This window comes from Protopterus annectens, chromosome 7.part0 (genome assembly GCF_019279795.1).
Source record: "Protopterus annectens isolate FY-2018-M chromosome 7.part0, PAN1.0, whole genome shotgun sequence".
NCBI classification, from domain to species: domain Eukaryota; kingdom Metazoa; phylum Chordata; order Ceratodontiformes; family Protopteridae; genus Protopterus; species Protopterus annectens.
The window spans coordinates 396,787,177-396,811,929 of NC_056739.1; the positions used below are offsets into that span (position 1 = coordinate 396,787,177).

General features: G+C 46.7%; 1 protein-coding gene across 1 annotated transcript in view; it reads left to right on the forward strand.

The window, feature by feature from the left end:
* The window catches only part of LRIG2 (leucine rich repeats and immunoglobulin like domains 2), a gene marked incomplete in the record, with an annotated part of 726,335 nt that overhangs the window by 480,529 nt on the left and 221,053 nt on the right, over positions 1-24,753 (forward strand). Inside the window, 1 exon segment of the mRNA XM_044076985.1 lies at positions 14,043-14,324. Coding sequence (XP_043932920.1) covers positions 14,043-14,324 — 282 coding nt within the window.

Below are 24,753 nucleotides of genomic sequence, written 5' to 3' on the forward strand. Positions count from 1 at the left end.
TTTATGGTCTCAACACAGGCACAGCTTGGAAACCGAAATACCACTAATCCCATGCCTGAAACAAGAGTTCCTATGGTGGGCTCAGGCATGCCAGTCAAACCAAGGTTTGTTCTTCCACAATATTCAAACAAGTCAAACCATCACAACGGACGCCTCAGACCTCGGTTGGGGGGCCCACATGCTGGACAAGTGCATTCAAGGCTTATGGACTCCAGATCAGCTGCACCTGCACATAAATCAAAAAGAAATGCTGGCAGTAAAACTAGCAATCCAGAATTTCAGACCATTCCTCAAAGAAGGCCAATTGATGATAAGGACAGACAACACCACAGTCATGTGGTACATCAACAAACAGGGAGGCACTCATTCATACCCCCTATGCCGCATGGCTCTGGACCTATGGAATATGGCTCTGAGCTACAACATTCAGTTACAGGCAATATTTGTACCGGGAAAAGAAAACATCCTAGCAGACATGTTAAGCAGAACTACCTCGGATGCTCACGAATGGATGCTACACCCAGACATCTTCAAGGCCATCACAAAGAAATGGGGAATGCCACAAGTAGACCTATTCGCATCCCCACTCAATCACCAACTCAAGAAATTCTGCGCAAGGACATACCACCCACTTGCTTGGAAGGTGGACTCTCTATCCTTCAGTTGGAAAGGCCTGACAGCATATGCATTTCCACCCCTTCCTTTGATGCACAAGGTACTACTGAAAATCAAAGAGGAACGTCCAAGGATAACTCTAATAGCTCCAAATTGGCCAAGACAACATTGGTATCCATTGCTGAGGAGCATGTCTCGGGGGAAAATGTGGACACTACCCCTGATTCCTTTGATGTTAACTCAGAGCGACTACAACATCCTGCATCCAAACCTGAAAACTCTACAACTGACTGCCTGGAACATTTCTTAAGAGCAACTAACCCAGATTTATCGCAAAGGGTCAAAGACATTATCCTTGAGGCCCACAGACCTTCAACAAGAAGGAACTATGCAGGAAAATGGAAAAGGTTTGTCATTTGGAGTACTGAAAGAGGGAAAGATGTGTCAAAGATAGATATTGCCAACATCCTGGAGTATTTGGCAGAGCTTCTCCATACAGGCCTGTCCTATTCATCCATCAAGATACATGCATCAGCTATTTCTGCAGAATACAGCTTCGATCCCCCTGTCTTCTCACATCCTCTGCTCAGGCAGTTCCTGAGAGGAATTAAGAATGTAAAACCTCCTAGGAAACCACCATTACCAGCATGGGACTTGAACTTTGTGCTAGAAAAATTGACACTCCCTCCATTCGAACCAGCAGCAACAGCAGATCTTCAACACCTATCCTGGAAAACTGCTTTTCTACTGGCAATTACCTCAGCAAGAAGGGTTTCAGAGCTACAGGCTTTAATGGCAGTACAACCCTTCCTAATCTTCCATCAAGATAGAGTATCCATGAGAACTAATCCTACATTTATGCCTAAGGTGGTATCCAGAGTGTCTCTAAACCAGGCTATCCACCTACCTACCTTCTTTCCCAATCCACAGAACAGAGGGGAAAGACTGCTGCATACCTTGGATGTACATAGACAGTTGCGCTACTACCTGGACAGAACCAAGGGCAATAGAAAAACTGACCAGCTTTTAGTAGCTTATGCAACAGGAAGGGAAGGAAAAGCAATTTCCAAACAGACAATCTCCAAGTGGATAGGAAATTGCATAAGATTCTGTTACTCCTACCATGGAAAGCAAATTCCACAGAACGTAAGGCCTCATTCTACAAGGGCGACAGCCACTACCACAGCTTTTTTACGAGGAGTGGCTACCAAGGACATTGTTGAGGCGGCTACTTGGATCTCCGTGCATACATTTGCCAAGCATTATAACTTACCTCTATACTCTAGATCCCGAGCAGGGTTTGCCACTGCTGTTTTGCAAGGGATCCTAACTACACCATAATTCTTCTTCCTCCTCCCCTAGTTTGGCTATGGTATTCTACCCATTTGTAAGGACTGCAGATGCATCCTAGAAGGACATAGTACAGTTTTGTACCTACCATAAATGTAGATGTCCGAACAGGATAGCATCTGCAGTCAGGATTACCCACCCTCCTTCCCCTCTGTGGTATTTGCCCCCCTAATAGCTAGCTGGGGGGGGAACTCTTATGGTGTATTTGTTTTGTATATATGTACATACATGCTTATTTGTTTGTTGGAAATATTGGCATTTACCAAAAAATTTAGCTATCCAAGAGGGCAACTGGCATCTGGGGCAAGAAACACTGAGGAAAATGGCATTGGCTGATGCCTTTATACCCGAAGACCAGCAGAGATGACGTCGGGTGAAGTGCGACACCAGCCGAGGCCAGACCCAGACTTTGGAATTCGGCCGACCGAAGGGCTGCCTGACGACAGGACAACCCATTTGTAAGGACTGCAGATGCTATCCTGTTCGGACATCTACATTTATGGTAGGTACAAAACTGTACTTTCCCAGATCTCTTATAATGCCGTCTGTGTTCAGTGGGCTACCATCAATGTGGTAATTCATGGGAACCAGTTTTTTCCCAAAGGGGATAACGACACATTTTTTGGCATTGAGCTTAAGGCCATGGTGCTGACACCAGTCGTTGGTCTCAGTGAGGCCTTTCTGTAGGATGTCAACGTCACTTGGGGAGTTAATAATCGCACCCAACTTGCAATTGTCTGCAAACTTTGTTATCCAGAGTCCCTTTGTGTTGGCCTGAACTTCAGAGAAGTAGACACAAAACAGGAGAGGACACAGGACCGAACCCTGTGGGAATCCACTCATGACTGGTACAAAGTCTGACTTTGAGTGAGCTACTTTCACACTGTGGGTTCTATCTGTGAGCCAGTTTGCAACCCACCTAGTGATATAGGGTTTGATGCCTAGCTTAGTGAGTTTTTCTACGATTCATGAGTGGGGAATGATATCAAAGGCCTTGGCCAGATCAAGGTAGGCTGTATGAACCACCTTGCCTTCATCCACAGCTCTGGTGACTGACACAAAGAAGTCGACCAAGGTGAGCAGGCATGATCTACCCTTCACAAAACCAAACTGTGTAGGATTCAGAGTTTGGACATTCCCTATATCCTTGTTTATTAGGTCTATGATGATATGTTCCATAGCTTTGCATATCAGACTCGTCAAGTTAATGGGACGATAGTTCCCAGGGTCTATAGTCGCTCCTCCTTTGTGGAGAGGGATGACTGTAGCAGTGCGCCATTCGGTAGGAACAAAGCTTGAGGTGAGGCTGTGATTGAACAGGGCACACAGGTGAGGTGCCAGTTCACTCTGTAGTTCATGTAGAAAACAGCCAGGGATATTGTCAGGTCCCATAGAAGCTGTATTCTTGGCCTTGGACAGTGCTGTTTTAACCTGTGCAGCAGTAATACTGGGTGCCTGGCAATCTACTGATATTGTGATTAGTCCTTTGGGGGGAGGGGGGAGAGCGGTAAAGTTGGCACTGAATCTTTCGGCCAGTATATTGGCAATATCTTTTGGCTCGGTATAAGAGGTACTATTGTGCAGTAGCTCAGAGCAAATCTGGGTATTGCTGTGGAGATTCTTTACATAACTGTAGAAGGCCTTGTTGTTGTCTTTACTATCTGCTGCAATTCTGTTTTCATAGCTAGCTTTAGAGGATTTGATGAGGAATTTCAACCTTTTGTTGAAGCTGATAAGGGAGTTTTTCCAGTCTTGGGACTTCACCTTATTCCACATCAGTTTCCTCCTTCTGTTGTAGAGTTTGTTTATGGCAGGGAACCACCTTGATTGGCTTTCTTTTTTTTGAGGATAGTGTCTTGGTTCTTTTGGATATGACGAGATCCATGCATTTGTGTACGCGTTCATACAGTGCTTTGGTGTATGATTCGGCGGTCGTACAGCTATTCTCCATTTGCATGGGTGCTGTGAAGTTAGCCATCTCTGTTTTTAGGAGCCCAAAGTTAGCTTTGGAGAAGTTTTTCATGGTGGTTACCTTGGAAGGGGGGGGGGGTTCCAAGGTGATTAGTTTGTGGTCAGATCTAACCAGGGAGGAGTTGACTATTGGTGTAGAGCAACGGTCGCTCATGTTAGTAATAACCAGGTCAAGGATGTTGCTACCTCTAATGGGGGAAGACAGAGGTGATCCAGGACATTGGAATTAATGAATTCCAGAAAGCATTGGGCAGGTGTATTGGTACATGAGTAGTTTTCCCAGTTAATGGAGGGGTAGTTGAAGTCGTCCAGTATGAGAGTGTTAGGTTGGAACCTAATATTCTCCAGGGAGCTTAGGAAAATGGAGTGCGAGCCTTTGGAACATGGTTGGGGACCTATAGCAGGCTACGGCCTGGCCCCAACGGCTCAAAAAAAATGGTTCAAGCCGAGTGAGGAACTAGTCATGAGGAATCATAATAGACCTATTGAAGCTATCTGGCAAGGCTGTTGAGTCTCTTAATATGTGTGTTACAGTACTACTAGGGTCTGGTATGGTCTAGTGGTAGAGCACAGGACTCCCAGGTACAGGTATGTGAGTTTGAGGCCTGCAGGCCCAAACTATTCTTTAGGCAGGTACCATCTTCACTTCGCCACTCCTTTACATCATTTGAATTCATGAGGTGGTACTTTTGTTCTGTCTCCTACCAGCGGGGTTAATTCTGCAAGTGTCCGTACTGCCCTGTCCATCCCTATAACACCAGTTGTTAATGCCATTTTTATTGATGGCGAGTGTATTTAGAGACCATTAGGTGTGACAATGAGTGATCTCTGTAAACCATTGATCTGGAGTAGGGACTTCATTTGTCAGCAACCTGTGGGTCTTTGATCCGATATCGGATCCGAGCCGGCAACTTGTAGCATAGCTATGGATCCGAGCTCCTAGCTCCTCCCCTCACCCATAATCCCTTGCCAACCTCCTATGACCTCAGATCTAGTTTGCCGCGCTTGAGTGTGTAGCTAGATTTCAGAGCTCCAAGCGTTTATCAACAGATAAGTGAATTTCTTTAATTTTTTCTTGTCAACTTTGTATTTGTAATTTGTGTGAGTGTTTAGGTTCCTATTTAGTTTAATTTTTTTTGTTTTCACCCTCCCCTCGCTGGTCGTTAGAGTGTGTCTGTGTGTGTTTGTATTTGGGGCCTGTGTGCTTGTGTAGTATACTTTAGTTTGGGTATGGCAGAGGCCCCAAAACCTATTTTTTCTAAATGCACCGAGTGTGGCCATAAGCTATCTCGGGCTGATGGCCACACTCGGTGTGTTTGGTGCCTTGGGGTTGAATACCTCTCTTCAGGATGTACAATTTGTGCAGCGTTCATCCCCAGGGCACTGAAAGAGCGGAGGTCGAAGCTTGTCCTGGCGGGTCTTTTGCCTCCGGATTCAGCTTTGGCCTCTGCTCCTCCCGTGGCACCTCCTCAGCCCGTGGTGGTAGCCACTCCTGCCCCCCTTTCCCCGACCGGGATTCAAACTCCCACTAAAGCGCCGGAGGACAGGGAGGCCAGGAGGGAGAAACGGAGGGATAAGCACCACAAGCAGCGGGCCGAGGCCTCCGCTTCACCCCCCCCCCAGCTAAGCGGGCTTCTCCCTCCACGGCTTCCAGGTCTCCTCCTCCTCTGCTCCGATCCCCTTGCTTCTCCCCGGGACCCGAGGAGGAGGAGACTCTATCTCCGTCGAGGTCATCGAGGCGGCACTCCAGGCCTGCCTCGGTGGCCTCTTCGAGATCTACTTACTGCCTGTCAGATGCAGACTTGGACCGGATGATGCGAAGGTTCATCCAGGCCCAGCTGCAGATGGGAGTGCTCTTGCCTCCCCCCCCCCTTTGGTGGGGAGCTCGACCCCTTTCTTTGCTTCGATTGCTCCTTCTCCGACCCGCTTTCCGGGTTCGGAGCATTCGGAGCCGGGCAGCGTCGGAGCCGGGGGTGGGTCGGCGCCGACAGTACTGGGTACTTCGGATCCGACCCTGTCCTCGAGTTTGTCGGTTCCATCGTCGGATCCGACCTCTCGGAGCTGTGGGCTGAGCTTCGGATCCGAGGGTTTCAGTGTGCCTTCGGCTCCGTCCAGGTCGGAGCACACTGGTCCCTCGGATCCGACGGTCTCGGCGCCGGGTCCGATCCCTTCATCGGATCCGAGTGGGAGTCGACTTTCGGAGCCCAGGGAGAGCGGCTCCCCCTCGGCCTTCGATGCAGTGGAGAGGGCTCTGTCGAGAGCATCCAGACCCCCAGCCCTTGCCTCGGCTCCACCCTGCACTCCCTCTCTGCTGGGTCAGGCTTCCGTCACCCGCCCACAGGGACAGCCTGCTTCAATGTCCCAGGTTGTTCCATTGATGCAAGATATTGCTGGCGAGACTTCCACGGACAGCCCCCCCCCGAGGAAGTGCCTTGCAAGCACAAGTGTAAGAGGAGGCACGTGGACTCCCCCGAGTCCTTAACAGAGGACACGGACTTGGATGAAGGGGAAGGCTCCCCAAGGTCACCCCCGGAGGATGTCTCCTTTGGAGACGTCATGGAAATGCTTAGGATCAGAGGTGGGTGGTCTGCCCCCAAGGCTTCTTCTGACGAGTCCGTGTTCCTGGAGGCATTCGAAGCAGGCCCGTCTACCTCTTGGGTGTCCACTCCGGCCGACCCCCTGGTGGACCTTATTACCACCAGGGCGTGGAAGGAGCCGGACACTGTGGAGCCAGTCCCTAAACGCCCGGACAGGATACTGAGCCCCCCCCGCAGACCAGTCCCACTGGAGCAAGGTTCCCCCGTAGATGCCATGTTGATGGCGGCAGCCACGAAGAGGGAACTATCTCAGGAGAGCCCCTCGGTCCATCCACTGAGCAAGGAGTCCCACTCGATGGATGGCCATGGGAAGCGGGTTTTTAGTTCAGCGACCTTCTCGGTAAGGTCTCTGAACTATATGGCACATGTCATCAGGATGCAGCAAGATCTTATCAAAGAATACGCTGCTTCCCCCCCTGAGTCCATGTCGGCGGAGGACAAGCAGTTGTACTCCACTCGAATGGCCACTCTAAGGTCTATCTCCAGTACCTCTATGCGGCTTTTGTCCCACGCTAATGAGGGAGCCGCTAGAGTTAGCGGAGCGGGCCTAGTCATGAGACGTCAGGCCTGGCTCCGGCATTGCGACTTCGCGGAGCCCTTTAAGGTGTCCTTTGTGAACGCCCCTTTTGATGGTTCTGCCTTGTTGGCAAGACCGTTCGCGAAACACTGGTCCAGAGCGAGAAGGCCGGGAAGACGTTGTCTGCCGTCGGAGTCCGCTTCTCTGCTCCCCAGAGGTCCTTCTCGAAGAACCAAAAGGGACAGAAGAAGATGTGGTTCCGGAAATTGCAACATTCCCAACCTGCTCCGGACAACCAGTCCTTCCGTGGCAGAGGAGGACTGGGAGGACGCCGCCCTAGGGGCAGAGGGGCCCCGAAGAACTTTGGGTCCAGAGAATCCTTCTCTGAGGGTTGCCCGACTGCTCTGCTCTGGAGGCAGTCGGGGGGCGTTTCTCGAGGCATCTGGCGGCATGGGAGTCCATCACGTCAGACTGCTGGGTGCTTCGTATCATATCCAGAGGCTACAAAATTTCAATGTATCATGTCCCCAAACTCAGGAGCCTCCCCGATGTTCCACCCGATCAGAGGGAGGCAGCAGCCGCAGAAATCCGTCGGCTGTTGGAAAAAGGAGCCATCCAACCCGTCCCCCAAGACCAGCTCGGATTAGGGTTCTACTCCAGGTTCTTTCTGGTGCCAAAAAAGACGGGGGACTTGAGACCAATTCTAGATCTTTCCCTCTTGAACCTGTCGGTAACCAAGGAAAAATTCCGAATGGTCACTCTTCAATCCATTCTCCCCCTCTTACGGGAGAGCGATTGGATGTGCTCTATAGACCTCAAGGATGCGTACTACCATATTCTAATGGACAGATGATCCAGGAGGTTTCTCCGCTTCCGGCTGGGAGCCAGTCATCATCAGTTCAGGGTCCTTCCCTTTGGCCTCACCACAGCCCCCAGGGTGTTCACCAAAGTTTTAGCAGTGATAGCGGCCCACCTGAGACTCCAGGGAATGCAGGTCTTCCTGTACCTGGACGACTGGCTTCTAACCGCCCCAACAAGGCATTTACTCTGCTCAGCCAGAGATTACTTTCTTCGCCTAGCCCCCCAGTTAGGTATCACAATCAATGCGGACAAATCTTCCCTTGCTCCGACACAAGTAATAGAGTTTATAGGGGCCAGATTAGATACCAGGGATCTACGAGTCTTCTTGACTTTGGAACGACTACAGAATCTGAGATTGCATGTGCGGGCCATTCTACAATCGGAAGCTCCACCGGCGAAGTTGGTCCTGAGGGCGCTGGGCTCCATGGCGGCTGCAATTATGCTTCTTCCATGTGCTCGCCTAAATATGAGGGTACTGCAGTGGACCCTTCAAGTGCAATGGTCCTTCCAATCTCTTCCTCTCTGCCACCCAATCTCTATCAACAAGGTTTGCAGGAGGGCCCTGTTATGGTGGCTGTGATCACCAGACCTCCATAAAGGCCGGCCCTTCTGCACTCCTCCCCCTCTCACCACCGTGACCACGGACGCCTCTCGCCTCGGGTGGGGGGGGGGTATTACTCGGGCAGGACAGTCCAAGGCACGTGGAACGATACAGAGACCTCCTTGCATATCAACGTTCTGGAGATGAGAGCGGTGCTGTTGGCGTTGCAGGCACTTCAGAATCTCCTCCCCGTAGGAACGATTGCGATTCAGTCAGACAACATGTCTGTTGTTTGGTACATCAACAAACAGGGGGGAACCAGATCCTACCCCTTATGCCGAGAAGCCATGAGAGTGTGGGAATGGGCGATTTCCACCAACCGCTTTCTGATCACAATGCACATTCCGGGGCGGGCCAACATTCTGGCGGACAAACTCAGCCGCACCATTCTTTCCCCTTACGAGTGGTCTCTCGACCCACTAGTAGCGAAGAAGATATTCGCAAAATGGGGGCAACCCTGCTGCGATCTCTTTGCCTCTCCCTTAAATACGAAATGCGACAGCTTCTTCGCTCTGATTCCCCCACCAGGGGAAGCCCCGAGAGACGCTCTGGTGCATGCTTGGCCACCCGGTCTACTCTATGCCTACCCTCCTTTACCCCTGATGCTAATGCTCTTTCAGAAAGCCTCATGGTTGGGGAGCAGAGTGATCCTCATTGCCCCATTCTGGCCTCGGCAAACTTGGTTCCCTTAGCTGTGGTCTCATCTAGTGAATCCTCCTTGGATTCTGGATCCCACTCCGAATCTAATCTCCCATCATTCGGAATTACAGACCCCGAATCTGGTCAACCTGAAGCTGACAGCTTGGTTGCTCCAGTTCCACTCTTAGTCAGGACTCCCGGCATCTCTTCACCAGTCAAAGCCATCCTGGTGGCAGCACATAAGCCTTCCACCAGAAAAATATACAGCAGTAAATGGAGATGCTTTTCCGTCTGAGCGGAACATCATAATCTGGATCCCTTCACTGCCCCTCTACCGTCCGTACTGGATTTTCTAACCGGACTCTTTCAGCAAGGAGCTAGTTGTTCGACAGTCAAGGTACAGTTGGCAGCCATCTCCCATTACCATGTGGGACATGAGACAGGTCCCTTGATGTCAGCTAAATTGTGCAAAACTTTTCTCAAGGGCACCTTTCTACTCAGGCCCCCTCTCAAAGAAGCCGTACCCCCTTGGGATCTTTCTCTAGTCCTTCAAGCCTTGACCGCTCCTCCCTTTGAACCAGCCGCATTGGTCGATCTCAAATATTTGTCCTGGAAAACAGCATTCCTGGTAGCCATCACTTCAGCCAAGAGAGTTTCAGAACTCCAAGCCCTTTCCGTAAAGCCTCCTTACTTGGTCTTCCATCAGGACAGAGTGCTCCTCAGGACCAATCCCTCCTTTCTTCTCAAGGTGGCATCGGAAATAAATATCAATCAGTCAATCAACTTACCGGTTTTCTTCCCTAAGTATCAAAATAAAGGAGAGTACAAGCTGCATTCATTAGATGTACACAGGCAGCTGCGTTTCTATATTCATGGGACAGCTGGTCATAGACAATCTGATCAGCTGTTTGTCTCCTTTGCTAAATTCAGTTTAGGTAAAGCCGTTTCTAAGGTCACCTTGTCACGTTGGATTTCCCAATGCATTCTTCTGGCCTACCAAGCTTCCGGGAGGCCCGCACCTGTGGGAGTACGTGCACATTCCACTCGCTCCATCTCTACTTCTGTTGCTTTTAAATCTAGAGTACCATTGGACAATATTTGTTCGGCAGCTACTTGGGCCTCATCTCATACTTTTATTAATCACTACAAACTGGATGTAATTTCTAGAGGGAGAGCATCCTTTGGCTCCGCAGTGCTCCGGAACATCCTTCCATGATGGCCGCCCAAGATTCAGGTAGCTGGGGACTCTGTCCCACAGGTTGCTGACAAATGAAGTCCCTACTCCAGATTAAGAAGTTATGTACTCACCATAACGTTCCATCTGAGTAGGTGGCTTCATTTGTCTGCAACCATCCATCCCTCCTTCCCCCTGGCCTTCAGAACTTGGTCCTGATATATTGTTCTAGCTATTATGCTTGTTGGAACACCTTTCCAGGTATCCATAGAGGGGCAAACTTGATCTGAGGTCATAGGAGGTTGGCAAGGGATTATGGGTGAGGGGAGGAGCTAGGAGCTCGGATCCGATATCGGATCCAAGACCCACAGGTTGCAGACAGATGAAGCCACCTACTCAGATGGAACGTTATGGTGAGTACATAACTTCTTATTTTGGCTGTAACACATGTTATGAGACTCAATAGCCTTGCCAGACAGCTTCAATAGGTCTAGTCTGATTCCTCATGACTGGTTCCTCACTTGGTTTCAACCATTTTTTTTTTTTTAGCCGTTGGGGCCATCATTATCATGATTTTCTTACTTTCCCCTATAACTACCAGTACAGCAAATACCTTTGCCTAATTTCCCCTTCTGGGGATGCTCCTTAGAGAAGCTTCCAAGTCTCTTGCTGCTTCTATCAATTGACTTTTGATGGCGGGGTGCTTACAAAGCCACTAAGTTGCAGAGCTGTCTCATCCTCTCTTGTTCGTCTAGACTCGTCTGCCGTTTTTTTTTTCTCCCCCTCACTCTCTCTTGCATACCCTCCATGGATTCTTGGGACGAGTTGGGAGCTCTCATGCCTCCCTTAGAATATCTTGCTTTCCTGTTCTCCATGTCCTAGATTTAACCGAATGGTGCTTTCTTTTCCCAGGGATTGTAAGACAATTCAGGCTACCTTCCCTCGGAGTGTGATGTTAGTCAGCAGGTTCACAACTTCCACCTTTCATTGGTTGCAGTGCTTACTTGCACGCCTTTGCTATTTTTCAATCCAAGCCTTTGATAAAAACAAGTCCTGCTCTCCATGTCTGCCTTTTCCGGTAATCGAATGTCAAGTAAATTAACATTTAACTTGCCTGTTTGGATTTCCTTTCCTACCTTTACGTTTAGAACAGCCACAAAATTTATTCTTTTATCAGTTTGCCTTCCTAGTCATATCTGTAGTGGTGTTTACTTCCTAAGAAGTTCAGACAACCGGTTTAGCTATAGCTCCTTTCACCCTTTTCTTATGCCAGGCAGTGTCCAGTCTCACTACCTGTATGCATTACAGATGATATTTCTTTTAATACTTCAAGGCTTCGCAATGGCCTCTTCCTCCCAAAGCCCAACAGGTCTATGTCCATTTCCTCTTCCTTCTCCACAAGAACTCCCTTTCATAGTGGAATGTAAGAATTTATATTATGTAATTTTTTTCAGTGGACCAACCAAGTAGAAAAATCTGAACAGTGGTTTATTTCCCCTTTATTCTAACCGCTTGGGTTAAGGAGTCCCAGGTGTATTCCTGGTGGCTTAAATTCTTGACTGTACGCCTCTGAGTCTTTTACAATTGGTTAGAATTGTCCAAGCTTCCTATGGCCATCCTCTTTTTCCTAGGACTACTTTATTTATTTATTTTTTTTAACATTCCTACTACACTTCGTTATGATACTTCTCATACAATTATTTGTTTCTTTACTCATATTCTTGTGACGCTTTCCATACAGGACATTGTTTCCAGAAGCAGACCTTCCTTTGTTTTGACGGTGATCCTCGCACATCTTTCCTTGAGGGCCTCCCAATAATTATGTAGCTGGGGACTCTACCCGTCAGTGAGTAAGAATGCGAGGGACATCATCATATTTAGGAGTTATTTACTTAACTTGGTTTATGTGTTGTCATTCCTCATTCTTTCTCACCTTTCCTCCCAACCATCCCCCCGTCTTATGTCTTCTAATAGGATGTTAAACTTTACGACAACCTGAAATGCTAAGGTTTTAGTCTTAGCCTTGTCTCATATGTTCTGTTTCTCTAATTCAATAGAGATAGGCAGCAAACTCGATCTGAGGAGTTAGAGGTGGTAGGTTGCATCATGGGTAGAGGGAGGAGCTCGAGATTAGGAAGCATGCTTGTCTTGCAGACCTTATTCCCTATCCTGCAGCAGGATGCTTTCCTGGTGATTCTGGAAATGCTGTATATCTCCAGTGTGCCTCAGTCGCATGAACTTTTTCAGGTTCCATCTGGCAGCTCCCATTTTTTGTTTACTGCCTTGCCCTTTAGCGTTTTTACTGCTCTGTTATTCTTTATGAAATGTCTATCCATAGTGCTTTTGCACATTTGAGGTTGAAGGGAATTCATATTTCATATTTGCCATTATTTGGACTGTTGCCTTCTTTTAGCAAAAGCTTTAGTGGTTCTCAATGCTACCCTGAAACAGCGTCATAGTCTGTGAGGGTCTTTATTAATGCTTTTATCTTTAAACTAAGATTAAAGAATGAAGAATGTTTCGAAGCAAGTGAGGTGGAATTCTGTATGTGCTTATAACAGAATAAGATACACTTAGTGTGCCTTCTTTCTGTTAAGCAGTTACAGTGTAGTCATGTTTTGACTTCTCTTGTATCAGGCTGTTATCTGTGGTCACTTTGGGTCCTTTTCTTTGCTTCACAGTAGTCCTTTTATGAGTGTTTGGTTTTCTTGTTAGTATTTCCAAATTGTACTAGTGTGATCTTCTCCACATTAAACACCAGTGTGCATCTCTCAAAATCTCATCCACTTCAGTTTGTCTGTTTTGTATGTTTTTTGAGGAGGCAGTCCTTAATACTCATCTGCTGACCATCAACTGTTCATCTCCTTCTTTCTCTCTCATGGCTGATTCTCCTTCCAATTAAGTTGTTTTGGAGAGGGGTAAGAGTGAGGCTCTGTGATTTTCTCCATGGTCTTCCCCTCTTCCCACTGGCTGAGCCCACCATTTGAGCAAGCAGCATCATGTATGTGGATCAGAATGCCAGTTCTTTTTTCCTTTATTTATACCCACTTTGTGTGTTGCTGCTATGCTTTTAGGCTGGGTTGTCTATGAGGCATATAGCTTGCTAAGAGCCCTAGTGGAGCCATCCCATACATTCAGCCCAGCCAACTCTTTGAGCCCTGAACGTCGGTAAAATGCACTAGGAGAGCTGCCACTAGCAGCAGCCACCCCATCACCCCAAGGAAAAGCACACAGTCCTATCTGTCAGAATTTTAAGTTGTTACTCACCTGGACTCTGTGGCTGCAGCTATCATTTTGTAAGTTAGTTTTATATGTTATTACTGCCCGTTAACTGCCAATTTTTCTACCACCTGCAGCTTTGAAGAGCCAATGACATCTTTCACAAGTTACCAGTGTCTCACACACACACACACTTCGTATAGGCATTGTTACATCACCGATTATTTGTACATCACTGAAAACAGTGGCCCACTCACAGAAAGTGAAAGTATTGTACAGCCTTGTTTATCTTCTGTTTGACTAGAATCTTTTATTCTGCATCCTTTGTTCTAATTCAGTGACAATTGTAGGCTTTCTTGTAATTAACACTGTATTTCTGTAACATGAATTTACACTTCTACGCTCAGTCGCATGTCTGAAGTTAAAAACTTCATTATGTTCTAGTTTGTGTGTATACTTCATCTCTGTTAACAAATTTTCTCTGTTGCATTGTTGTAGAGCTTCCCTCATTCATGAAGACACCCATGGATATTACTGTCCGTACTGGCTATATGGCTCGACTTGAATGCGCTGCCGAGGGTCACCCTACTCCACAAATTGCATGGCAGAAGGATGGTGGTACTGATTTTCCTGCAGCGAGAGAGAGGCGAATGCACGTTATGCCTGAAGATGATGTCTTCTTCATAGCTGATGTAAAAATTGAAGATATGGGACTGTACAGCTGCACAGCACAGAACACTGCAGGAAGTGTGTCAGCAAATGCATCATTGACTGTATTAGGTAACCTTTTTTTTAGCCAAATGGCATTATTGTGTACATGATAATAAATACTGTCTTCATGTATCACACCTAGAATGTACCATGGTAAGTGGCACAAATGCAGAATTGTTATTTACCAGTCGTTCAAGCTTTAAAAACGTTTACATTATTCTTTAGGTATTTGGAATGAAATGGGGTATGCACAGGTAAAAGAGAATACAAAGGAAAAGAAAGATCTCCCATGAACTGTATGGACACCCCCCCACACCCACACACAGCAGAGCACCACCACTCTGATATTCCAGTTGTCTGTCATTACTGTCATTTTTCATAACTCCATCTGAAGGTAAACCTTCTTGCACCTGCAGATAATGGAAAAATTAGCATTTTGTTACTAGTCCAGAAACTTGTAGTCTGTGACAATGTCCCAGAGCCATGAGGAAAAGAAATAAAGCATTTAATAACTAACCCCCTTTGCGTAGATTACCAGTCTTTCTGCAGGATATAGATTATACCATCTGTCCATTCAGATGTTGTACACCCAGTCCCTGCTGTCTTTTGTTGTTATAACTAATCCCATTTTACACCTTCTTGCTGCCAAAAGGATAGCTCTCTGTAATCTCACCTCTAGTTTCGCTCTGCCTTCTCTGTTCCATCTTCCCCTTTAGGGTTAGGGCAAGGGACCAGTCAAGTCTACCAGCCTAAACTCACTGCCAAATAATGCTCCAGGTCGGGGCAACTCCGGAAGACTTGGCACTGGTCTCCATCCTCGTTCCCTCACAAAAAAAATAATAATAAAAAAAAACTTTCAGCAGTCTGGTAACATCCTTGCAAACCCTTGAAAAGTCACCCTGTATTGGTAGTTGTCTTACACACTGCACTCACAGGTTAGTCAGTGTAAAGAAAGTGGATTATACTGTATGGATCTGCAGCTGCCTGTCTAGTTAATCTCCAGCTTAAAGATAAAAAAATAGAACTGGTAAGTCATTCGACACTGCCATGTTTCCCTCATATCCTGAGTTGACTGCACCTGCCTTCCGCTGTCCTCTAGAAAATGACTCTGCAATTTAAGCTAATGTAACAGCCAGTTTCAGAAACACAGTCCTTACCCACAAGGCTAAAGTCTTCTGAGTGCCTGATAGGTCTCATCAAGAAGCCTCATATCATGTTAAACGTCCAATGAAAAGCCCGGTTTATAGTATAACAAGAGGCTGTAATGAACAAGACTGTTCCCCTGTCTTTACACTAGTCCTTTCCAGTAGACACTCCATCCCTTTAGACTCTCCAGTCTCCTCATCTTTCCAAGCCAGTTTATGATTCAGTGTAGCGTTCTACAACTCCATCTGAAAGTGATCCACCAAGAAGTACCAACCCAAAGTCCATGCAGCCTGTTTCTCTCACTCCTCAGATTCACATAACTTAAGATCTGTGACCCTGGAGATCTTCCATGTTCAACTCTTTACTGAAAGGCACTTGAAATATAAAGCAGAACTTATTTGTTGTAGTCACTGATAAAATACAGTCTTAGGAATTCCTGTCTTCTAGAGTCCGCAGTTGGGCCTAATACCAGAGAATTTCACCATCCTCTAGCTGGCAGATGCCACCCCTGCCCAACATCAGTGGTAAAAAGGAGTCATCAGCCAGTGTCATATTCAGGTCTTTCTGTCCCCTAGGTATACACTGAGTAGGTGTAGCAGTGGAGAATGGAAGGGGGAGCTGTAGGAGCATGACTTCCACCCCAGCACCAATCAGGAGGAGAGTAGACTGGAGAGCTGGGAGGGAAAGGATACAGCAACAGTAATCTACTCAGACATCTGCAGTTGTGGTAGGTTTGTAACACACTTGTAATATGTTCATCATAGTCACTTGTTGCAGTACTGAGTTCTAGAGAAGAATCACAAAGCTAATCATGAATGGCTGGTTGGCCATTTTATTAAGTCTTTTAGCCATTTCGAGCTTTCCATGCCCTCAGTGCTGTCCTGCATCATCTTGGCAAGAAAGGAAGGATGTTACTTTGGTTTAAAAGAAGTCAGCTGAGTAAAGCAAAAGATCCACCCATAATCCGCATCATTATTCAGTTTCTGCATAATAGATGACCTTCTTGGTCTTATGTTGCAGTATTCTAGTTGTGGGATTTCCTGCCCTCAGGTGACTTGTACATCGGCTCCTGTACAAAAGCTTTAGCTTGGCTGCTGCCGGGTGCGTGGGACGTCAACATAAGGCCATAAACCAGGGGCCTTAAATGTGACGTCTGCACGCACAATCCTCAGAACTGTTCAGCCGCAGACTACCTACGCATCGTACGATTGCTCCTTCATAGATGTCGCATCAATATAGCTAAGTAACCCGTTGGGTTTCTGTTTTTTTCTTGTTTTGCTTAGACATGGTTGTTGTAGTCTTTAGCTCATTTCAGGTAAAAAGGGAAAGTGCCAATGCAGGTGCCAGATACCCCATATAGACGCCCATGATAGGTGTGTTTTTTGCTTAGGAGAGGAACACAACTGTTCCTCCTGCTCAATTTTGTCAGTCATTTGTGTCAAAGACCCTATGCAGCCGTCTGGCCACTTTAAACCTCTATCTAGAAAACCAGCACCTTAAATGGTTAGCCCTTAGAATGGATCCCGCATCGGAGGCCACATCCGAACCTCTGCGCAAGATGGTCAAGATTCCTAGGCCTTCCTCGCCTGCTGCTTCACTACCCGATGCCCCACAACTGCTGATCTAGGAGTTGAGGAGCAATCGGTGGATCCGTTGGCTTCAATGAAGTCCTTTGAGGTAGCCGTTGCACAGCCGATGACCGGCACATTCTCAGAGCTTACCCAGACACCAATTACTGTCAGTGTCGAGGGGGAACCAGTTTCTGTGGCACCTCCGACTGGGATCCAGACTTCGGAAATGTTGACTTCAAAACCTGACACCAGGCCGGTTTCTACTTCCACCCCGGCCAAAAAGAAGCAGAAAACCAAGCATGCCTCCCCCTCTACAGAAGCCATACCAGATTGGCAGGCCTTCACTTCCTCTCTCATGCAGCCCTTTATGACCCTTAGGCCTCAACCTTTACTGAGCCCTAGGCCTGCATATGCCTCTTCCCTCCCACCTATGACCTCTCAAGTTAGGGAAGAAGAGCATGATTCTTCCTTTTCTTCCTCAGAGGACTGTATTTCATATACATCCCAGATTGCATCTCCCCAGGAGTATTATTCTCCGGATGAGGAATCTGTGGAAGGGGATTCTCTCCTTGAGGCTATTACCGTTGGTGAGACCATCACCAAGATGAAAGATTACTTCAAATGGGATACTTCCCAAATGACTGACACCCAAAAGAGGTACTTTGAGCTGCTTCAAGTAGACTCACCCTCCCCTTCGGCTGTCCCTCCAGTTCAGTTTTACTTGCTTACTTGGATGCCTTTAATTCAGCTTCTAAGGCCCCAGACTCCCAGCCTCTGGCCCCTAGGCGCCCTGACTGCTTCTATAAAGTGCCAGAGGAGCAAATATTCCTAGTTAAACCATCCTTGGCGGACCCAGCTGTTATTTCCACCGCTCCCTATAAACAGTCTAGGCTGCTGCCTTCCGCCTCCCTCCTACCCACAAATAAAGATAGCAAATATATAGATAGGATGGGAAAGAAGGTATACACATATTCCACTTTGGCTTTCAGAGCCATAAATTATCAGATCCACATGACTAAGTATGATCTAGACTTAGTGTCTCATGCCTCTACCGTGCTGGCTTCTATTCCTGACAGCCTCATTAAGGCTGACATTACCACCAAACTGTCCTTGGCTCATCAAGTAGCCAGGCACTTCATCAGATGTAGCTCTGCAGCATCTGCTTCTGTCCTCAGGAGATACTCCTGGCTGAGACTACAGAATCTACCAGAAGACTTCAAGTCCACGATCTTGGATGCCTCCCTGGATCACAATTTCCTTTTTGGAAAACAGTCTGCAGACCTCTTCAAGAATCTGCAGGAAAAAAGTAAAAGAATTGCAGGACATTAAACATCTTCTGATTACAGGAAATACCCTGCTAGAACCACTTTTGTAAGGCGTAACCCTCCACAGACAAGTTGCTTCCTCGTCCATATCTAGAACAGGGGCAAGAAGACCTACCACGTCCAGACCTACTACACCACCTTCTCAGGCCAGACAATCCTTTCAGGACAGAGGTGGTCTCAATAATGTGTGACGGCCTTTCCCACCTACAACTCTCTGCACGCCTTCCCCACTGTCTCCCCTTCTGGCAATCCATCACCACAGACCAATGGGGTCCTATCCATTATCCAAAAATTCTGCTTCCTATCCTGGAAAGAAAAAACACCCAGGAAAGGTATTCCATTTCCCCCCAAAAACCAAATCTCCTGCCGCAAGTTTTGTCAGACCTGCTAAAGGAAAGGGATTCTACTCCCGTCTCTTCCTGGTACCAAAAAAAGATGGCCCCTGAAGACCCATCTTAGATCTCTCCTTTCTAAATCTACACCTTCAGGTACCCTCCTTCAAAATGTTGTCAGTCCCCACTCTGCTCTCTCTTATTTCAGCCAAGGCCTTTATGTCCACCCTGGACCTAAAAGAAGCCTACCTCCACATACCCATCAGGACTTCCCACAGACAATTCCTGCATTTCTTTGGTCCTTCCTCTCATTTCCAATTTACTTCCTTGCCCTTTGGTTTATCTACTGCCCCCTCGAGTCTTTACAAAGTGCCTAGCCCCAGCCATTGCCTTCTGCAGAACTCAGGGAATCCAGATTTTACCCATATCTGGACGACATCCCAATACTAACAGAGTCCAAAGATACCCTCTCAAGGCACCTGCACTTCACCATGTCCCTTCTGCAAAGTCTAGGGTTCACTATCAACCTTCCAAAGTCCTCCTTGAACACAGACCCGGACAAGATTTTCTTAGGCTGCAGAATCAGAACGGACAAAATTAAGGCCTTTCTTCCACAGGACAAGGTTTTATCCCTGACTTCCCACTTCAAGGAAATCCTACACTCCCATAAGGTGATGGCAAGGCAATTTCGTCTCCTGGGCGTAATGGCAACAACCATACCACTGGCCAGAATGCACATGCGCAAGCTGCCATGGTACCTCAAAAACATTTGGTCCTAACACCTATATCACTTAGAACAGGTTATTCTCCTCCTTTCCTGTCTAAAGACAGAAATCAGCTGGTGGATCCAGCAAGTCCAACTAAACCCGGGACTCCCACCCCAACCCAAACAATGCATACAGATGCCTCCTATTCAGGTTGGGGGGTGTGACGCCCGTGCCCTGGCCCAGCAATCAAGGAGCCTCAATCCTCACCACTAACACCAGAGAGGGCGCCTCATATAGGAGTACGGATAACAGATGCACACAGTAAAGTGCAATTTCCCTTAAGAGCACACAGAGATCACAGTCAGTCCGGGGCTGGTCGCTCTCTTGCCCCCCAGGTCCCCAGTAAGACTCCCCACTGGCACAGCTATAGGGTCCAGATCTCAGCCTAGCTGGCAAGCTAACCTCCAGTACCCTCTCTATCCAACCAGTGCTTCGTGTCCCTGCCCAATTAGATGACACACCCGCGCGCACACACACACACACACACACACACACACACACACACACACACACACACACACTTTGCAATAAGTATTTATACAACTTCACAGATACTCCTGGTAAAGGCTGACATAGATTCTCCAGCTGTGCCCCTATACCCAGACTATACTGTAGTAATTCCTGCCACCACCAGCTAATAATTATCAGCTACCCAAAGGCCCTTAAAAGGGTGTCCAATTATTACTGTGCAATATTATTATCTAATTGGTAAGTGCGACTAATCAGTCAAAGCTTATTAGAGTGGCCTTGTACAATAAACTCTATAATTATGCAATGTACTCTAGAGCTTAACTTATCTCCACACAAACTAGCCACAGGTAAAAGGTTTAAAAATATGTAATAATAAATAATTAAAACACAAGACAATACTACTACACCACAGTGCTATCCAGGAGTTCAGAGATCAAACAGAATCTTAAAATAATTCAGTAGTACATTTCTGACATAACAGAAAAACATTTAGTCTAATCTTTTTCTAATTCCTAGCTATTGCTACAAGAAAACATACTTCTAAAATAACTTACTTAAGACAACAGGCAGTGCTGAGTTAGATGTCCAAGATCAAAATGCTTACTGTCTCTCTCTGAGCAATAGATTTTAAAATCACTACAAACATTTCTGCTGGGCCCTCCCAGATTACATCATTTTGACACTTTCCTGGTTCCCAGGCCAGACAGAAACTGCATTTACATTGTTTTACACTTAAGCAATAAAGGACATTCCACATGTAAATTCTGGTCATTAACTTTACCCTTAAAACAATAGAAAGAATGTGCTAGTCCAGATGGTAATTACTCCGAGCTCTGGAGATCAAAAGAACATACAAGACATAATTTTAATTTCAAAGAACAGTTGTGAAATGCTTGACTTAGTTTTTCTTACAGCAGATGGCAATGTTGCTGCAATCTTGAAGTTCAACATTTTACAGTATCTATAAGTAATAGAATTATGTACCAAATTATATTTGGCTAGGTTGGCAGCCTTCACCCATCTCTACCCAATCTTCTCAGGGGGTGACACTGGCATCCTACAGGGTTCAAGAAAAGTGGCACCCTTCTCTACAGACCAAGCACATCAATGTCAGGGAAATGACAGCAGTCTTCCTAGCTCTAAAGACCTTTATTTCCCTTATTGTACCAGGGGTGCTCCTGATAGTGACTGACCGACAATACCACTTTTATATGGTACCTCAACAAACAGGGAGGAACAAAGGCCTATCGGCTGTGCAGACTGATCCTGCTGATATGGGACCTAGCCTCTCGTCACATCTTGGTCCTGCAGGCGACCTACATCCCCTCACAGGACAACAAGCAAGCAGATCTCCTAAGCAGGACTTTCTCCCCACAGCATGAATGGATGCTGGGCAGGGGGGGGGGTCTTTCTAGACATAGTCCACCAGTGGGGTACTCCACAAATAGACTTGTTTGCCTCCTCCCCGAACAGCCAGCTGCAGACCTTCTACTCAGAGACCTTCTCCCCCCTAGCATGGAGAGTGGACGCTTTCAACATCTCTTGGGAAGGGAACTTTCTTTATGCCTCCCCCCCTTCCCAACGATTCAGAAAGTCCTCCTGAAAATCCAGAAGGACAAACCAAAAAATCTTGATGTTCATCGTGTTTCACTGTTGCAGTCATTATACTTGGGTTATCCTGCTGGCAGGCTACCCACAGTCGGCCTGAATTCCAAAGTCCTGGTCCAGCGTTGGTTGCTGTTGGCTATTCCCTGACGTCAGTACGCCAGGGGTATAAAAGATGCAGCCAACGCCATTTTCTTCAGTCTTTCTTGCCGCGCATTGCCCGAAGCAAAAGCAGTTCGCAAGTGCCGGGCGGCCGACTTCTGAGATTTTCACAACCGAATTTCAGATCCGAAGTCTTCATTAAAGCTAAGTACCCCATTGAGGAAACTTTTTTTCTTGCTCCAGACTGATATCAGAAAAAGTTAACAATTGTATTTCTTGTGGGAAGCAAATACTTCATAAGGATTTTCATTCTTACTGTATTCCTTGCCTAGGCCCTGACCACTACGTTGCTAGCTGTCGGTTTTGTGCTAGATTTAGCCAAAGCACTGTTAAGTGTAGGTTCGATTTTGCCTTTCATTACTTTGGCCAAAGATTTAATTATATAATGCTATCAGAACAGCCGACGACCGGAGTTCATAAAAAGCGCAATGAAAAGGACAGGCATCCGAGGTTCAAAACCGACGACGAGGCCTCTGCTAGGCCATTCGCCGGTTCTCAGGCGCTTTCGCAGCCCCTGACACCCGCTACCTCAGAGCCACAAGCCGCTTCCGACTCCCACATGGAGCTGACTAGGCCTCTGGATACTCAAGGTATTAGATATTCAGAAACTATTCCCTCAGATGGGTCCGGAGCCGCTGCGCAGGCATCGGCTTCTGAGGGTGTTTTCAGACCTACACAGTTATATATTAAGCCAACCTCAGCTTCAAAGACTAAAGCAGCTCTAAAGACAAAGAAACAAGTGCAGCATTCTCCTGCACAGACTTCCATGCCTAAACAACAGATGCTTAAAATGACCGAAGATCTAATTACTTTGATCAGGGGTTCCCATCCCCCTCCAGATAAGAGGCCTAGGCAAGAGATAGAATATGAATCTTAAGATCAGGTTTCCATTTCCTCTGATTCCTCTTCTGAACAGGGATACTCCCTTCCTCCCTATGAAGATTCTGATGCTGAAGAGTCTATTCCTTCAGCCTCTCCTCCTGAGGATTATTCTTTTGGGGAAACCCTTCTCACCATGAGGGAGCACTTTCACTGGGAGAGCCAAGAATACTCAGAATCTAAGAAAAGGCTGAGAGACTTTCTTTTACAACCTCAGCACAGACCTCTTGCTATTCCACCTGTTCTCCTGACTCTTTACCCCTGCACCGGTTAAGCCAGACAGGTACTACAGGGTTCCAGATTCCCACAAATTTCTATATAAAAACTCTGCTGCTGACCTAGAAACTATATCTCAGGGTCCCAAAGGGGTCAAGGCTTCCACTGCAAAAAACCCTGTCCCCTCTGATAGGAATTCTGGGGCACTGGACAGATGGGGGAAAAAGTTTACACTTCTGCTACCTTGGCTGTAAGGGCTTTAAATTGTCAGTTTCATATGATTAAATATCAGCAATATTTAATGTCACTGCTAAAACAGAAAATGTTGACAAATTCTGAATGTGCAGATAATAAGGAAATGCAGGATTTATTGCATGCAGCTGAACAAGTGGGAAAACATACTTTGCAATGTGGTTTTGATTCACTGGAGGCCTCTTGCAGGGCCGCTGTTATGGGTACTGTCATTAGAAGGCATGCTTGGTTAAAGGAACAAAATCTGCCTGATCATGTTAAAGCAAAGTTATTGGATGCTCCTTTACAGCATGATACTTTATTTGGTGTTAAGGCAGAAGAGGTGTTGAAGAAAATGGAGGATAAAGCGAAATCTATGCAGACAGTTAAGGATTTCTTACAGGTACAACCACCTAGATTTAGCAGGAACTGGCCTTCAAAGAATTGGTCCTTTCCCGTGTCAGACAGGCCACAAAGAGGCAGATACAGACACCCTAGAGGCAGATCCCAGCCCCAAGGCTCATACAGGCCTAAACAATGGGGTGCTTCTACCTCCAAAAGCGGAGAAGAGAAATCACAGCCATATAGAAAACAGTCCCAATGACTTTCCTCTGCCAATGCCAAGCACTTATCTTTTGGCAGCTCCCTTGGGGGAAAACTAGCACTTTTTTTCACAAAATTGGCATATAATCACCCAGGACAAATGAGTCTTGACTATAGTGTCCCAGGGCTACAGGTTCCACTTTCACACCCTGCCAAAGGCAAAAGGTATGCCAGACCTGCCACAAAATCAATGGGCAGAGGCACAAAAACAAGTTACATCCCTAATGGACATGAGGGCCATTCAGCGAGTACCACAGCAAGAGCAGGGACAAGGATTCTACTCAAGACTATTCCTGGTACCCAGAAAGGACAAAGCCTGGAGACCAATACTGAACCTGTCTATTCTAAACACTTTTCTGGACGTTCTAAAATTCAAAATGTTGACTCTGCAGCAGCTTCTGCCCATGCTGGGAAAGAAGGCTTGGCTTGTAACTTTGGATCTAAAAGAGGCATACCTGCATGTCCCAGTCAGACAAAATTGCAGACGATACTTCAGATTCATAGCTGGATCAATGCACTACCAATTCTCTGCACAGCCCTTTGGCTTATCTACTGCGCCCAGGGTCTTCACAAAATGCTTGGCACCAGTAATTGCTTTCTGCAGACAGAGGAATTCAAATATACCCTTACTTGGACAACTGCCTTATTCAAGCAGAGAACAAAGACATTCTACTGAAGCATCTGGCGTTAGTAAAAAGATTACTAATTTGCCTAGGGTACACGGCAAACGAAAATAAATCAAAACTAGTACCCTCTCAAGAGATAATATTCCTGGATGCAAGCTTAAATACAACTGTCCAGATGGCTTATCTCACGCCAGACAAACAAAGGCAGCTGACTTCTTACTTCGAAATGTTGTCAACAAAGACCCAGTTATCTGCAAGAAAAGTTCTGCAGGCTTTGGGCTTCATGGCTTCCTGCATTCTAATTCCATGTGCAAGACTGCATATGGAGAAACTACAATGGTATCTAAAAAGTGTTTGGACTCAACATTGCCACAGCCTGGAAACATTAATTACTCTCATTCCCATCAGATTATGCTTGGGGGGGGGGCCCACATGGCAGGAAAATGTATTCAGGGAGCATGGCCAGCAAGCCAAATGCATCTTCATATCAATCAAAAAGAGATGCTAGCTGTTCAGAATGCTCTGACAGCCTTCAAGGATATACTTTATCCAGGACAACTGCTG